The 17,910-nt window shown below is 41.6% G+C and overlaps 1 protein-coding gene across 1 annotated transcript in view; it reads left to right on the top strand.

The window, feature by feature from the left end:
• The first annotated feature begins 10,141 nt into the window (after positions 1 to 10,141).
• LOC111151685 (transmembrane protease, serine 7) overlaps positions 10,142 to 17,910 on the top strand; it is a 31,699-nt gene continuing 23,930 nt past the window's right edge. The window contains exons 1-5 of the mRNA XM_022509825.1: positions 10,142 to 10,234; positions 12,543 to 12,610; positions 13,994 to 14,187; positions 16,162 to 16,390; positions 17,693 to 17,823. Coding sequence (XP_022365533.1) covers positions 10,142 to 10,234; positions 12,543 to 12,610; positions 13,994 to 14,187; positions 16,162 to 16,390; positions 17,693 to 17,823 — 715 coding nt within the window. The remainder of the gene's footprint in view (positions 10,235 to 12,542; positions 12,611 to 13,993; positions 14,188 to 16,161; positions 16,391 to 17,692; positions 17,824 to 17,910) is intronic.

The following is a 17,910-nucleotide window of genomic DNA, read 5'->3' as shown; positions in this document are numbered from 1 at the left end:
AGGAAGGGGCAGAGGGAGAGGGAGAAGCAGCCCCCGCCCACCCCCCTGCAGAGCAGGGAACCTGAGACGGGACTCAATCCCAGGACCCTGGGATCATGACCTGAGCCAAAGGCAAATGCCCAACCAACTAAGCCAACCAGGTGCCACAAACCATATTTTTAAAATTAATTAATTAACTAACTAATTAATTATGTTTAATGGTTCAGAAAAACGTTATATGTTCATATAAAAAAGAGATAAAGCAAATGTGACCTAACTCTGAAAATTGGTGACTTTTTTTTTTTTTTTAATGTTCTGTTAGCCACCGTGTAGTACATTACCAACCAAGTTTTAGAACTCTAAAGTGAGATCAGTCACAGTAGGACAGCCCAGGAGATACACTGATGAATAAACCCCTCTCTGAGATCCCTTGAGGTTTTAGGTAAGCCTTAATCAAATAGAGATACCAGTGGAAATGAGTAAAAAAGAATTTAGCAACCACTGTGACAGAAACCACACACAGCTATGTATTGGCTGGAATGAAACCTACAGCAGGTTCGTAATTGCAAAAAGAAGGGGAGAAACACCTGCTTCCGCGCTCTATAACTTTCCCCGATTAGGATAGGAAATGTTGGAAAGCCAAACTGTTTTTTAGGAGAAAAGGCCTAATTCAATTTGGAAATCTCAGAAAGACTATGAAAATCAGAAGGCTCTCTTGTGTTAGGGGGTAGTGGAGGGTAGGATTGTTGCTTTACCACATCACTAATGTGTTTATTTGGATGTTAGCTGTGCTCCCAAGCATCTGATCTTTGACAGAAATGACCCAACCATATGCTGAGATCTTTGTTTGCTATTTGTAAATTACATCAAGGCCATCGGGGCTTCTAATTGGGAATGATTTAGGATAATGAGCAAGTAGTTGAATGGGATTTATTTCAGATTCCAGAACATGCACATAGCCTCTGGGAAAGCTGGTAGGACACACTGGAGTTCAGAGTGCTGCACAGCGTGACAAAGGAAATCAGTGGGGAAATGTTACTTTGCGGAACGGTGTAAGGCTTGACTCTGCTACGTAGAGAGATGTTCTCCAGGCCCGGTCATGCCAGGGGATACACCTTTAAAATGATTTTGTTGCTCTTGTCTTTTTGTTTTCTCCTCCTCTTGTTTTTGTTCTTCCTTTTTCTCCAAGCCTTCCTGCATCAAGTTCATTTTGGTTTCTCTGTTTTAGTTCAGTCTATCATATATTGTTCTCATGTTTTATCACTTCTGTCATTTCCCCAATCCTAGCCTTTCAATCTGATTAATCTGAGTTTTAAAGTTGGTTTCAAACAAAGTATCCCTTTATAATCTAGTGATCTTTGCATAATTTCCAAAGTCAATACTTTTAGCTGGGGGCAGATTCATTCCTTCATCAAGCACTGAGCTGATTCAGCACCTACAGGGAACCAGATGTTTGACCAAGTCAAAACAGGGATCACTTTCTGTACAAATGCTTTTAAGCAACATGGGTCATTCTGAGCCCTCTAGATGTATCTGGTTAGGGCTGTATTGTAGATCACTTCTGGACTAGTTTATTCAAGTGCTCTTCAGCCCAACTCTATGTTTTTACTGAATTGAGTGCAAGTAGCACCTGCTACTTGCCTTCTACGCCAGGGGCTCAGAACCTTTCTCAGGTTAGAATGATGACTTGGCCCTACCTTCAGACCCTCAGATGCACCAGGCTTGCCATTTGATAGAAGGTTGACACTTTAAAAATATTTGCGTGCATTGAATTGATGTGTTGGGTCAGTTGTGGGCTCCCAAGGACCACTGCTGAATCCAGCGGAGAAGTGTTTCTCCTTCAGTTCAGGTCACTGCACACTATCTCCTTAGCCTGTCAGTCAGCACGTAGCACAGGGACCTCTGTTCCCAGGAAGGGGATAGAAACCTCTTCACTGTCTTTCACACGGCTTAGGATAAGAAGCATCAACCTCTGTCTGGCCGTTGTGATTTGATCATGTGTTCTGGAATTGAAGGAAGGGGCTCCGTAGCAGAACTTCCGTGCCAGTAAAGGCAACAGAGAGATGGATGGAGGTTCAGTCACCCAGACTTTATCTTGCATCCCAGCTTTCTTCATCATTGTCTTTCAAAACCAATGGCTTGTCTAGAGTCTTTAACCCCAGAAATGATAATTCCACACCACCTCCAACATTTTATCAAGAAAAACTTCAAACATACAACAGAAAAAATTCAGTACTATAAATACATATACACACACACCTGGAGTAAACCATTAACATTTGCTATACTTGCTTTATCGTATAACTCTCCATCTAGAGTGGATCGTTTTTTAACAATCTTTTCTCTTATACAATGAAAGTCACTACAGTAATAATCACAAAATAACATGAATAATAATAACTAGAAAAAACTGAAATATTTTACTCACTTTTGTATGCATAATTATGATAGTAAAAAATAAAGTCAATAAGTATCACATATAAAATATTATATACAAATTTTTACACTTTGCAGTTTACACCCTATATGCCTGTTTTATTATTTTTTAAAAGATTTTATTTATTTATTTAGTTGACAGAGAGAGAGAATACAACTAGGGAAGCAGCAGGAAGAGGGAGAAGCAGATTCCCGATGAACAGAGAGCCTGACTTGGGGCTCGATCCCAGGACTCCAGGATCATGACCTGAACCGAAGGCAGACACCCAACTGACTGAGCCACCCAGGCGCCCTTGTATGCCTTTTTAGAATTTGCAATGTAAATGTACTCCAAATGGTCACATGGATTAACAAAAACGAAATATTGAAGTTACATTTCTTCATCTTTGTCACGGTACTCTTGTTGCTTATGCTACACCTTCTTTTTAAATGCAGGAATATGCAGCTCCATAGGGTTTGTCGGAGACCCAGGATTCTGCGCCGAGTAAATTCAAATGAATCCAGACCATTAGAAACTTACTCCTAAAAGAAGCGTGTGTCACAGAGTCTTGACTTCGAGACCAACTGTACATGGGAGTCTCTCAGTTAACGTCCACATGTCATTCATTATTTACTGAAAGATGAGAATAAAAATGAGCTCATTTGAAGCTTGTATATACATATTTTTTAAACTCATTTGTAGTAACGGGCGACAATTGTTTCAAACTTATCCCAGTCAGAGTTTTTTTCAGGGAGGAGTATTTATTACCTAGACATTATTTAGAATTGCTGGTATATGGTAATACTATAAAGCAGACGTTGGTTGGCTTTCTGCTTGTTTTAAAATCCTGTGCATGTAGTGTAGCCTCCTGTGATTTGCTATCCCTTCCCAGTCATGGCGATGTCAAAGAGAAATAGAGCAGCTGGACACCCAGGAAAAGGCTCCGAAGACAGATTTTAGTCAGGGCCATTGCAAGAGGGACAGAGACTGCAGGACAGGACATAGCCCAACTCCAGACACAGCAAAGACAGCAGGTGATTTGTGGTTAGTGAGCAGAGTAAGGGGCCAGTGGGTAGAAAATCACTGAGAAGACATCAAGGGTAGGGAGATTCTCACTGAAGGCAGGCCAAAGATTTACACATCAAGGGTGGGGGATGAGGACCTTGATCGGGTATCAAGGGTGATCAGATGTCAAGGTTATGGGGCAGAGGGAATTCTCACTAAACTCACAGCAGCGTTTTTGCTACAGCTGGGCTAAGGGAATAGGGGCAAGGGATGAGGCCTCATCAACAAGAGGGCTCAGAGGAGCCTCTCTCAGGGATGACTCTCAAAGAGAGAGTCTTTGTCAGTGGCCACTGCTGAGGTCATGGAGCCTACTTACACAGGTGGAAGGAGTAGTTCTAGAAATAAGGGAAATAATACAGAAAAGAGGGACAATTAAACGGAGCTCTATTTTTAGATTTCCCCATCTTATAAAGCCTAAAGCATTATTAGTTATTTCATCAGTGTTATTAATAAATTGCAAAGCCAGGAAGTGAATTAGCACATGACATAGTTTGTCTGTCATTCTGTCCTCACCTGACTAACATTTGACCACTTTCAGCCGGCAGTTTCTCGTGTGCTTTCTTACAAATGGCCCTTGAGTGAGGCCGGAGATTGTGTCCGTAGCGGTGCTTCTCGTCTAAAGGGACACTGATCCGCTTTCCATTAATGCTTTGTGCTCACAGGAAAGCCTGTTTGTGTCACAGGGATGAGCTGTGAAACATGTGAGCAAACCCTGCCTTTTCCTCCCCTGCCTGCTAAGGACAACGCCCCTCATGATTCCCCGCTTCCCACCCTTGAACCTAATTCAGGCTGGTGTGGGCAGGAATGCGGGAGATGAGTGCAGGGCCTTCTCACCAGAAAAGGCCCATGTTGACAGAGGACTGCAAGACCGGGGAGAAAAAAAAAATTCCCCTTGAATGGGGATTTTCAGAGCCTGTAGCTGCACGGTCACGAGCAGAATCAGAGAGCGAGGCTTCTGGAACCTTCCAGGATCCAAGCAGGAGAAATGGGGCTGTGGAGATTTCTAAGAAGCAGGACTGGGGGGTTATAAGTTGGATCTCTTAGTAAATTCTTTAGAAGATACCGGTAAAAATTTTTTTTTAAAAATTTGATTTAACTTTTCATCTCTTATTAATTTTAAAACTGAGAGGCAATATTTTAATGACTTGTAAATATTTTCAGATTGTTGCAGGTGTCCCTGAGGTGATCTTGCCTTGAGACTTTGCTCTGAGGGCCTGACTCGTAAGGAGTTATGTCAAGAAGCCTATGGTTTGGGGTGCCAAGTTGGGGTGCGAGGTCCCTTTAACACTCACTATATAGTAATGAGGGAGCTTCAGTTTCTGAACTGGACGGGTGGAGGTAAATTGATTCCTTCCCTCTGAAAGCTAGCTTGAACGCAGCCACCCATTCTCAAGAGAGAATGTAAGAGGATAAAAACTAGCTTTGAGACCCCAGTGTGCTCACACAGGGAAAACCTAACAATGGACAAAGAAAACACTGACGTTTCATCCAAACCTGCAGATGTGAGCGTAAGTACAGCATGGGAAGCCTTCTCTCTTGTTTGAATGCCATTTATTGGTGACCTGGTTAGTAAAATGAGACTGTGTGACTTTATACCAATAAAGCCAGCAATAATAACACACTTGATCTTCTTACGGTACTTAATGGATTTTTACCGATGTGAGCTTGTTTCAAAGTGCTGTACTTGGCAATTGATTTGCAACTGTTTTTCTAAAACTCCAGGGAAATTGTACTGATCTCTATACAAATTCCATTTTAAAATTTAATCAGTGCTAACTGAAACGGCCTATAATGTGTTCCTTCCCTGAAGGACCCAACCTTGGCCTTGTCCGTCCTACATGCGCCAGCATTTCTGTGCATTCCCCTTTTTGACTTCTTTGGGCAAATATTTGAAAATAATTTGGCACCATAGCTTGTCCTGCAATAGAATGTTATTCTCTGGAGAAACACCAGCCTCATGCCTGCAGGACATCCCATTCAACGAAGCCTGGTCTAGTTCAGTTTCACCGGGAGGGATATAAGCTACATTTCACTCCAGGGGTGGACAAGGGTGTTTGGCAAAGAGAATGAGGGGGCCATGAATAATTCAGAATATACTTGGCAACATATTATCCTATTAACTGGTAGGATTAAAGATGTGGACTTTGAATGGAAGAGTGAGGGAGAGTATGAGAGAATGAGAGAACTCTTTAAGAGCACTCAAAAGAGAGATGATCTCTTTAGAACTGGTGTGCTAGATTGTTGCCTTTAAAGGAATGTGTGGTTAAAAGTTATTTCATCACTGGAGTTTAGTTACCCTGACATGTATAAATCTCTCCTTCAAAGAAGCTAAACTCTTGCATACATTATTAAAGAATTCACAGCATCTGATGACAGAGGGTAGAGGAGAAAAAAAAAAAGAGAAGGGAAACAATTAAATAATGTATTTTTTTCTCTTGCACGGGATACTTCGCAGATCCATATGCTAAAACCAATAATTTTCCGAGTCTTCTATTTCATTCTTTATTTTTAAATAATTCTTTTGTTTGCCATTGAGATGCTGAGTCCCTGACCAGCACATTGGCTGTCTTATGCACACACAGGAGGCCCTGGTTCCTATCCCACAGCCTTGCACGAAAACTGGAATGTCAACTTTTTTTCTTCTAACACCCAGTCAGGAAGCCATAAGTGAGAAATCAATTTGTTTCTATAAGGCACTCACTTATATTCTTGTTTTCAGTCCTGCCTCAGACAGGAGAAATTGATGGTGGGAGAAAGGCAACATGATACAAATACGTGAAACACCCACCTATTCCCACAGTGAGCTCTGTACACATGAGAGGACCCTCCTAGACTCTTGACCTCCTGACCTTCGGGTCCTCTGGGCCACCCTCCAGGAAATTCGGGTCCATCCTCTATAGCATCTACTTAGTGGAACTGGAGAGTTTGAGGAGAGGATCTAGGATTCATATAATGAATACTTCACTGGGGTTCATATAATGTCTGATTTTTCTCAATTACATGATTTAATGGAAGTCATTCTTTATACTTGTATTGATGATGTAGACTGATATTTTGAGGCCTTTTAGCACTAAGATTCTCCTGACGGGGTGACTCCAGTCCACATGTGTTCTAGACTGCTCTTCTCTTCTCTTCTCTTCTCTTCTCTTCTCTTCTCTTCTCTTCTCACCCTTTCTTTCCTTTTCCTTTCTTTCTTTCCTTTCCTTTTCTTTCTTCTCTTTTTTTTATTCTCTCTCTCTCTCTCTCTCTCTCTCTTTTTTTTAAGATATCCAATATCTCAGTTCAGGTGGTCAGTGCCCACGGGAAGCTGCCAGGTAGACGAGCACCTCGAAAACCCATCAGCAAAGCCAAACCCAAGAAGCTATCCAAGAAGAAAGCTCCCTTCTGGAACGTCCAAAACAAAATCATTGTCTTCACAGTATTTCTCTTCATCCTTGCAGTCATAGCCTGGACACTTCTGTGGCTCTACATCAGTGAGTGAAAATCTGTGTTCTTTTGGGGCTAGGCCTTGTCCTGTGGTATCGGCATCGGCACTGCGTGCCCCAGCTGCCTGGGGTATGTCTAAGAGATTTTCCCAAGTTCCCTGACTGGTAGCCACTCCCAAAACTGTGGAGGATTTAGGGAGGAAGAAAGCAGAATTGTCTTTCCCATTCCTTCTTTTACCACCACTGCTTTCTTGCCACGGGAGGGCAGGAGGAGCAGGGATGGGGGATAGGATGACAAGAGCTGCGGAGGAGCTCAGGAGCTTTGGGTAAGTTCAGAAATGTAATGCATTTTTAGCTTTAAGAAGTGAATGGGATTCTCAGTTGTTTCATTTCCTCATCCCACCCATTGCTGGTTTCTAGGCAACCTCATATTTCCAGCTCCCGAGCTTCCTCTTATTCATGCATCTTTCTCTCTGCTGTGTTTATGCTTTTGTCAAGCTGATTGGTTATGCTTTGGTCTATCTGACTGATCCTTTTGGACAGGAGCTCTGACTAAGCTTCTTCTTAAAGAGTACTTACCCATGCCGCTCAGTCCCTATAGCATTTGGTGGCTGATGCTCAACTTCCAACCCCACACATGTTAATATGTTTGATACAAGATACGTGTACTCTCAAGGATATTAAAAATTGGTTGTGAGGCAGGATTTATAGGCAAAGGATGAATGAATATTGTATTAAACAGTTCAGGATCTATATATATGTATGTATGTGTATATATATATATATATATATATATATACACACAGACATATGTATTTATATACACACATACACACACACACACACACAGATTACTTACAATTTGCAAGGCACAACGTAAGACATCAGACATACCAAGATATATCTCCTACCTTCAGAAAGCTCACAGATGCATTTTCCATTTTCAGAAAACTCAGTTTAGTGCTAGAGAGGGGATGCAAGTTGATTTTTAATTTTTTTTTAATATCTTATTTTTTTTTGCTGAAGCAATTACTTTGTGATCACAGAAGAGAGGCATCTAATCTGCCCAGGAATAGGGTCCAGGGAAGGCTTCATGAACTGGTTGTTCAAAATTTATTTCTTTCATATCTTGATATGCCCACTGTGAGCTGTGTCCTGTGATCGGCATGGACGCAGAGCTGGAGAGCAGACAGAATCTGTATCTTGAAGGAGCTTGAAGACTAGGGAAGGAAGTCAAGCAAATAGGCAATTAAAAGAAACACAAAACACAATCCCAACCCAGAACGAACCAACTTATTTCCCATCCGTTCTCTGCCGGCCCCCCACTGATAAATTTGAATTGCCTTAGCATCTTTGTGTAAAGATTTGGGACATCACTGTGTAGAAGCAGTCTATTGTCTGTGTGAAAAATCAGAGAAGGACGTTTCAGGAAGACGGAACAGTATAAGCAAAGGGAAACGGGTATGAACAACCGAGAACTGTTCAACAAACAACAATATTGTGACCATGCAGATTGTTGTACGTTGGGCTGAGCTGAAGAGCTGGGTAAACGTAATCTAGCTCAAGGGTAAATGGATCTCACTTGTGTTGTTGTTATCCGGACCCTTGAGTATTTACTGATGCAGGAAGACTGTGTGAGCTTCTAGATAGAAGGCGGGGCTTTCACTCAAATTTTAGAGTCTGTAACAACAACAACAAAAATCTAAGAAGCAGTTCCTTGTGAAAATCAGAATTGAAAACAAACATTGTTTTATATGGGAGGGTAGTGAGTCAAGGTGATCCATCCAAGGTCACGTAGCTTGAAAAAACAAATCTAGCCTATCAGCTCAGGCCTTTAATGTGCCCCCTCCCACACCTACACAGCCTCACTCCCCCCATGGGGCTACTGTGACCCTGGATGGCTCACACAAAGGGGGTGGCTTCCTATCACTCCCCTAGGTGCCCCTTCTTCCTAACTCAGCCTAATTCAATGTTGGGCATTACTCTAGCAGAGAAAATTTCTCCCTTTCTTCCTCTACTACCCTTCTTCTCTCTCTTTCTTTCCTCAAACATTTATTGAGCTTCAGAGCTATGAAAGATGCTGAGGGACAAAAAGAAGTTACTGTTACTCTTAAAGGACAGACATACTGACAGAAGTTATGATATAGTGGGACATACATCAAAGGGGAGAAATATACCACGGCCACGGGAGCCAGGCGAAGGGTACCACCGAGGAGTAAGACCGTGGTAACAAAAATGAAAGGCAGAAAGAAGAGCCCCTAATCCCCTCCCCCCCCACCCCCTGCAACAGTTCCCCAAGCTATAGTCAGGTGCTCTAAGGCAAGTCAGACACAGCAGTGTTCTTGCTCGTGTCGTGTCATCAGTGGTTTCTGGGCAGCCTGACACCAGATCCCATGGTCCTTACCAGGCAGAGTACTTAAGCATGAGTGACTGACACTGGGTTGAGAACCAGGCTTTGTGGCTCAGAGGAAGAATGAATTCTCCATGTATTGCACAGAGCTGAAGACTCACCCAGCATCCTGCGTATCAGCCTCACAGGTCAGATAAGGAGGAGGCCCCAGGAGCTCAGTGACCATCAGCCGGAGGGCCTTTCCCTTCTCCCACACTATGCTCACTTGACCTCAGAGTAGACATTTCTTACCTCCTTGCTGTCTTCAGACTCAGGATCCATGGAAATTGCACATGCTCTTTTTGGTCCCTTAGTGACTCTAGCATGTGTATAAAGTCAACAAGTTCTATCTTTTACCTTTTAGTCTGCTCAGAAGTATTTACCAGGAGTCAGTAGAGAGAACAGACTATCCGAAGAGAAATGATGATCTACTGCTAATGGAAGTGTTGTTAGTAACGACATTTAGAGCCTTCCCAGGCTAAGAGCCAGGAACATATGTAGCTGTCCAATAAAACCATTTGAACAGGGATACCTGGGTGGCTCAGTGGGTTAAGCAGTTGCCTTCAGCTCAGGTCATGACCCCAGGGTCCTGGGATCGAGTCTCATATCAGGCTCCTTGCTCAGCGTGGAGCCTCCTTCTCTGTCTGTGTACAGCTTCACCTGCTTGTGCTTGCCCACTCTCTCTGACAAATACATAAATGCAATCTTTAAAATAAGTAAATAAATGACACAAACCATTTGAGGAGCTTGATGCTGACATAAATCAGGCAGTGCCTCACTGCCACACAGAGGGAAGAGTCCCTTACCCGCTTTCTCTCCTGTCTTACAGGTAAGACAGAAAGCAGAGATGTTTTTTACTTTGTTGGGATGTTTCGCATCACTAACATTGAGTTTCTTCCTGAATACCGACAGAAAGAGTCCAGGGAATTTCTGTCAGTGGCACAGACTGTGCAGCAAGTGGTGAGATGATGGAGGGTGTGGGGGGAAGGCAGGAGGGAGGGTTGTGTGGGAGGCTGGGGAGAGTGGGGTCAGGGGGTGAGGGTTTGGGGTGGAGGGATCACAAGGTGACCGTGCTCCCAGGTGAGCGGGGAGGATCAAGGAAGTAGTCAGAGGGAATGCGGTATTTAGCTCATCTTGGCTGTAATTGCTTATTTGATAGAATTGCTAATTAATTTAATTTAATTTGTTTACTCATGTATTTTATTTATTGCTGAAAGTGAAAGTAAGAGCTCTCTGAGCTCCAGTTTTTCTCATCTGTAAAATAAAGGAATTGGATCAGTTGATCTTTAAAATGCCTTCCAGAACTAAAGTTATAATCATACTGCTTAATTCTAGGAGCTGTACACATTTATATCAACCTCAATACATTGGAATCTCTTTACTTAAAAAAAAAAAACCCAAAATAAAAACTCTCTTTATAGATTTAATATGTATTTAACCATAAAAAATTATAAAATTCAGAAAATTACAAAAAGGAACAATAAAACTTTCTTTAACATCATCTGCAAAGATAGAGCCCTTTTTATTCTGGGCCACAGAGACATATAGGACAGCACAATATTGGAATATTAGTAGATGTTCAGATTTATAATCTGAATTTTTCCTCTTAACATTAGGTTATATGTTTCTATGCAAGTACATTCTTTAAAAAATGTAAGTTTTAATAGTTACAAAGTTAGCCAATCCCTTTAAAATTTTTTTTTATTTAAATTCAATTTGGTTAACATATAGGGTATTATTAGTTTCAGGGGTAGAATTTAGTGATTCATCAGTTTCATACAATACCCAGTGCTCATTACATCAAATGCTCCTTAATGTTCATCCCCCAGTTATCCCATCCCCCCACCCCCCTCCTCTCCAGCAACCCTCACTTTGTTTCCTACAATTAAGAGTCTTTTACGGTTTGTCTTCCTCTCTGATTTTATTTTTCCTTCCCTTTTGTTCATGTTTTGTATCTTAAATTCCACATACGAGTGAAATCTTATGGTATTTGTGTTCTCTGACTGACTTGCTTCCCTTAGTGTAATACCCTCTACCCTCTAGTTCCATCCACCTCGTTGTAAATGGCAGAGTCAATCTCTTCTTATGGATATTCAAGCTGTCTATTGCTCCTATGGGTAATGCTACATGAAACTGCTCCATAGATTGTGTATATCCGTGATTACTTCCTTAACTGATCCCCTAAAAGTGTATAAAATAATCTATTCACGGTTCTTGATATACATTACCCACCAGAAAGCTTCTGCCAATTTGTATCTGCACAGTAATGGAGAAGGTACCCTACACAGGGGCGCCCCTACTGCCAGGACAGGCGCCCTGCCCTGTAGACTGGGGAAAGGCTGTGTGTGAGAGAGGGCAAGCTAAAACAGCGGGCACAGTGACTCCTATTTCCTGAAGGCCACCCTCACACGGACTATGTAGCTAAACCTTTCACCTTTACTGTGTATCAGTTATTCCTTGAATTAGTCCAAAGATTCTGAAGGAAGGAGGGAGGGGAGGAAGCGAGGGAGGGAGGAAAAGAGAAAGAAAAAGAGAAAAGAAAGAAAGAGAAAGAGAAAGAGAAAAGAGAGAAAGAGAAAAGAGAGAGAAAAATAGAGAAAGAGAAAAAGAAAAAGAAACACATAGTGGGGCTCAGCGGTTTTCTATAACACCTTCCGTGTTGCATAGTGAATTTAAACCTCACAATTAAGGTGGGTGACTTCGCCATTAGGTAGGAAGGGGAACACAGGAGCAGGAGATTTCGCAGAGACTCAGTGTGGCGTTAGAAATGCTAAGAAAGGGCCAAGAAGGTAAATTGAAGTAGTTCTCTTCTGGCTCCAACTCTGGAGTTTTAAAAGGGCTGGGTGTTTCCTTAGAGACCAGACCCGGCGGAAGGCACCGCCTGCCCCCTAGTGGCTCGGACGGCAATGTGTCCTTAAGAATATAAATTTTCTAGACTGCATTGCGAGAAAAGAGGTTAGGTCAAGTACTTCGAAAATGTACTTAAAGGAGTTTAACTTATTAATTGAGGAGATAATTAACCTTTGGAGTAGGCAGAATACAGAAGTTAAGCTTAATTAGGGTGTCTCAAGACAGTAGTGAATGAACGAAGGTAACTGATTATTCTTCATAGAGAGCACAGGGACAGTAAGTAACTCAGCACCTGAGGCTTCAGCCAGAGCCCTGCTTTTCTCCCTGCTAGCTGTCAGAGTTTGGACCTACAGCATGCTAGGTACTATAGATGAAGCCAATTTGAAAGACTTCAGAAACCTCGTTTTTTCTTTTTTAGGTAAACCTGGTTTATACATCATCTGCCTTCTCTAAATTTTACAAGCAGTCTGTCGTTGCAGATGTCAGGTAATGTATGTCCCTTGCTTTGGGACGTCTGTGTTTACTTCTGTAAATTCCTCTCAAGGCTGTGGAAGGGCTCAGCTATGACCATTCTCCAGTAACTTCCTGGGGGCGGCTTTGGGTTAATACGTTTTACCACAACTGGCGACCCAACTCTTCCCTGCTGTCATGCTGAGTTTTTCTCTGCATCTGCTAAAGCCTGTCCTCTCCCCACAGCTGGGGTCCTGCCCCCACCTCCCCGTATTAATGCTCCTGGGCACAATGGCCACAAATATGGCTACCATTGGGTGGGGGTAAAATCAAAACACAGTGCAGGATTTTTCAAAATATGTTCAGCTAAAAACTGATCACTGGAGAATTTCTGAGGAAATAAAGGATCTCATGGTCAAATAATTTGTCAAAATTTTTATGAATTTTAAATTCATAAATAAAATTAAAAATTTTATGAATTTTTAATTGATTTGTTTTATCAAAACTTATTTCTCAAACTGTGTGCCATGTCCCCTCACTTCCTGCATATCTGCTGAGACTCACAATTCCCTTTGGCATACCAAAGACATTAAGAAGTCTGGGAGTAGGGGCACCTAGGTGGCTCAGTGGGTTAAGCCCCTGCCTTCGGCTCAGGTCATGATCTCGGGGTCCTGGGACCGAGTCCCTCATTGGGCTCTCTGCTCAGCAGGGAGCCTGCTTCCCTCTCTCTCTCTCTGCCTGCCTCTCTGCCTACTTGTGATCTATCTCTGTCAAATAAATAAATAAAATCTTTAAAAAAAAAAGAAGTCTGGGAGTAGAACAGTTTGTTTACTTTCTCTTTCCTACATTATTTACCATAGAACACTTAAGGTTTGTTTTTCATAAAACATGACAGTATTTGTGCACTTAGAGCTCTTGCTCCAGGGTTTGGCTGAAAACCAAGTTGGACTGGATTCCAGGATTTGCTACTTACTAGCCATATAATTTTCAGTTGGAGTTGATCTTGACTTCCTTTTCTGTAAAACTGCAATAATAGGACCTTCCTCATAAGATTAAGTGGGATAAAGCAGAATTTAGCACTGTGTCTGGACATGGTAAAGTGTCAAAAATCATAGCTGTTTTTATTTGTAATAGCAGTGAATCTCTGATATCCATAAAAATAGTGTATTTTCCAGGGAAATGCAACTATACACGAATGATTCTAGATGAGAACCCAACACAGCAAGACACATACTATGATGCTTTCTCTTCCCAGTTCCAACAATAGGAATCAGTGACTTCTTAAAAAAGAAATTTTGGAAGTTGAAGGATGTCCTCACTGACTTACCTTGAATCATTCAGTTGGGTCACTGGCTTTCTATGAGAGTCCACTTCCTAAGATATATACCTGAACATTCCTCTTTTTTTTTTTTTCTATAGTGGCAACAACAAAGGTGGCCTCCTTGTCCACTTTTGGATTGTATTTGTCATGCCAAATGCCAAGGGCCATATCTTCTGTGAGGACTGTGTGGCTGCCATTTTGAAGGACTCCATCCAGACGAGCATCATAAACCGAACCTCTGTGGGGAGCTTGCAGGGCCTGGCTGTTGACATGGACTCTGTGGTACTAAATGGTGATTGTTGGGTAATTCTCCTTCATGCATTCCTTCCTGCAGCACTCCTGAAACTGCTATTAAACACAGTCAATATTATAATGAAGTATTCTTTCCACAATCCCAGTGAAACAGGATTAGCTGAGGGTGTTGATAAAGGAAGTTGCTAAGTGTTATATACGATGATTGGGCAATACAAGTGGGTTCAAAATATATGTGAGATTGAATTTGTTCAAGTGTCCCCTGCCCTATATTTAATTCATGAATCTTCAAAGTAAGTCTCCGAGTCCTGAAGAAGAGAGAATTTTGCTGAAGCTTACCTTGTCTTTTCCCTTGTCCAGACAGAACTACAGCTGTGCTACAGAGAGCTGCCCAGTGTTCCACAATGGCTTGTTGAATAGCTCTGCCAAAATGCAAACTTCATAGTTTGATTTGCCAGTAAAATACTTTAATTAATTGTGTGACCCCAAAATTATGCTTTCTCTCTTGATTTAAATCATATCAAATCATTTAAATGTAAATTAAAATCTTATTAAAATCATATTAATCATATTAAATTTTATATATGTATCTCCATATGCCAGGCATGTAATGTAGAAGTATGTGGCCGGTAAGTAATGAATGAATGAAATATCTCTAGTGGAAAAGTCTGCACCACAAATACTATTTCAGATCTAGGACTAATTATTATTATATTTCTTTTGTTGCTTTTTACCCTTAAAGATATTTAAAATGTGTCACTATGGACAATTTCAAGCATCAAGAAGAGTAAAGAGCATAGTGTCATGAACTCTCATATACCCTTTATTCCGCTTCAACAACTATGAACTCATGGCCGTCCCACTTGCTCTTAAAATACACAGACAACTTCCCCTTCCCTCCCTAGATCATTTTAAAGCAAATCCCAGAAATGATGAATTGCTGGACTGAAAGGAATTTTCAGTAAGCAAAATTCCAACAAAATGGAATGCTGGAACTGACAGTCTCTTTTCCCTGTGTTTTTTCAATGCAGCTGGGCTTCGGTCAGATTATTCTTCAACCATAGGATCTGGTAAAGTATGACATTCAGTTTCTCCTACCCTGTCTCCAAATCAATATCCTTTTTGGCTGTAGTTTTCTTTTTCAAATGTTGGTATTTGGTAATGCTCTTTCAGTTGCCTGTGACAGAAATACACTTGAATTGGCTTAAGCCCAGAAGAAACGTGATTGGCTCTTATAACTGGGACATACATGGAATGTGCTGTCTTCAGGCGTGTTTGGGGCCAGGTTGCAAAATAAAATATCATCAGAACTCTGCATCCTTGCTTTCCCCTGTGGAAGCTTCGAGTGTATTCTTCTAACTCAGTGTCATGAATTGCAACCAGTAGATCCTAGCTTAGAATTTACCAGTAGCAACAATAGTAGAAAAAAAAAAGCCCACACAAATTTCCAGAATTTTTTCAGAAGTTCTGGGGCTGAACTTAGTGCCTCAGATCGGCTGGCCTGCCCATTCATGAACCAGCTTCTTTTACTCTGATTAGCCAGTCTGGGTCATGTGCCCATCTCTGGTCGTAGAGGTGAGTTTAACCCCAACCAAACCATACAGGCAGGGTAGGGGTAGTTTCTCAAAGTGAAGTCTTGGTGCTGTTACCAGAAGAGAGTGGAGCAGATTCCAGGCTGGCAAAAACAGCAGATGTCCTCCATATGAACTCTTTGGTCCTTACTCTTTATAAAGATATAGAAAAGTCATTCCTGGGGCACCTGGGTGGCTCACTCAGTTAAACGTCTATGCCTGCCTTCCACTCAGGTCGTGATCCCAGGCTGCTGGGATCAAGTCCCACATCGAACTCCTTGCTCCGCCGGGAGCCTGCTTCTCCCTCTGCCTGCTGCACCTCCTGCTTGCTCTCTCTCATTCTCTCTCTCTCTCTCTCTCTTATTCTCTCTGACAAATAAAATCTTTAAAAAAAATTTTTTTTTAAAAAGTTCCTAAAACAAAACGAAGTGCTGTCTCCACAGACAAAGGCTGCTCTCAGTACTTCTATGCAGATCATCTGTCTCTCCGCTACCCTCTGGAGATTTCTGCAACCTCAGGGAGGCTGATGTGTCATTTCAAGCTGGTGGCCATCGTGGGCTATCTGATTCGTCTTTCGATAGAGTCCGTCCAGATTGAAGCTGACAACTGTGTCACTGACTCCCTGACCGTTTACGACTCCCTCTTGCCAATCCGGAACACCATCTTGTATAGGTACTCTGGCGAGTAAAGACTTTTTTACAGTGTCTCTCTTGGGAAGTATCTTGTTTCCCTTAGACTTTTAAAACTATTTTTGTGTGCGCTCATGAGATCAAAGAACTGACCCATGCCTTATTTAGTATCCCCTGTATGAGCCAGAGCCTATGGGACACAACGTTCACTGTTTACTTGCCGCATACGAGGGTCAAAATCAGTATAGTAGGAAGGTCATCCAATATTTCTGAAATCTAGCTGACTCTTCTGTTTAATTTTACTTTTATTGCAACTGCAATGAAATCTACTGTTTCGTTAGCACGTGAGAATAAATCTTCTGATGATTGCACACCATTAGTAAAGCAATTAAATTTTCTCCCTTATTATAAAGATAAAACAGTGTTCATTATGAAAGTAAACAGAGAAAAACAAGATCAATATTTCACAATCCCATTACCTAGAACTATCTGTTATGTTTTTGCACAAATATTTTCATTCCTATATATATACATAATTACACACACACATATCTATACATACCCTAATATTTTTTACTTACTAGCAGACATCTTTTTGTGAGTGCTTATTAAGTATTATCTTGATGATTTAATAATGATAGTTATAATTTATTAAAAATTTGGTATTTGTTACTGTGCTAAAAAGGCACATGGATTATTATTTTTAATAGTGCTTATGTATGTATGCAACCGTGTTCTACGTATGTATATTTTGGTGATGAATATGCATTACTAGAAATTTCAACAGTACGTAATGGTTACAGTGAAACATAAGTTGGTCACTGGCTCTGATTCTTCAGTTATTATTATTATGATTATTTTTTTCATCCTTCCAGACATACTTTGCTATTACCACACTTAATCCTCACCCCAGTGATGTGAGGAATAGAATCTTGGTACTACCACCCTTTCACAGTCGGGGAGCTGGCATCTTTGAAGATTAGTTCCTTGACTGCTCAGGCTCTTTCAGCCAGTTAAGTGATGGAGCTGAGTTTTGAACCCAGTTTTCCTGAGGCCAGAACTCAGGACTGTAGCCATTTCAGTAGTTGCCTATGCCTTGTTGCATCTCAAGGGGGGTCCAGTGACAGCCATCCAGGAGAATTCTCTGATAGTTACCGGGCAAAAGTTTCTATATCTTTATCACCTCCCTTCTGTGGTGCCCTGTGGCAGTTGAAGATCTGGCTGGTGGAGTGTGCCTAACAAGAACTGTGTGGATGGCGGGGGAGATGGGTGGAATTAGCGGTGGGTGGAGGCTTACTGCTCAATAACCTGTTATTACTCATGGACTTTTGTTGTCTGGTTTCAGAATTTGTGAACCCACAAGAACGATAATGTCCTTCGTCTCCACAAATAATCTCATGCTGGTGTCGTTTAAGTCTCCTCAGATATGGAGGCTATCAGGAATCCGGGCATTTTTCGAGGTCATTCCAGAAGAACGTAAGTCTTTCCTAATTGAAAAAAGTCACCTTGAAAAATATCTGTTATCATAGTCCAGTCTAATCTCTCCTGAGGCTGTGTTGTAAA

The sequence above is a fragment of the Enhydra lutris genome, unplaced genomic scaffold (genome assembly GCF_002288905.1).
Source record: "Enhydra lutris kenyoni isolate GAN:26980312 unplaced genomic scaffold, ASM228890v2 scaffoldscaffold2, whole genome shotgun sequence".
Lineage (NCBI taxonomy): Eukaryota > Metazoa > Chordata > Mammalia > Carnivora > Mustelidae > Enhydra > Enhydra lutris.
The sequence above is the reverse complement of the archived record's forward strand: the minus strand, read 5'-3'. Positions and strand labels throughout refer to the sequence as shown.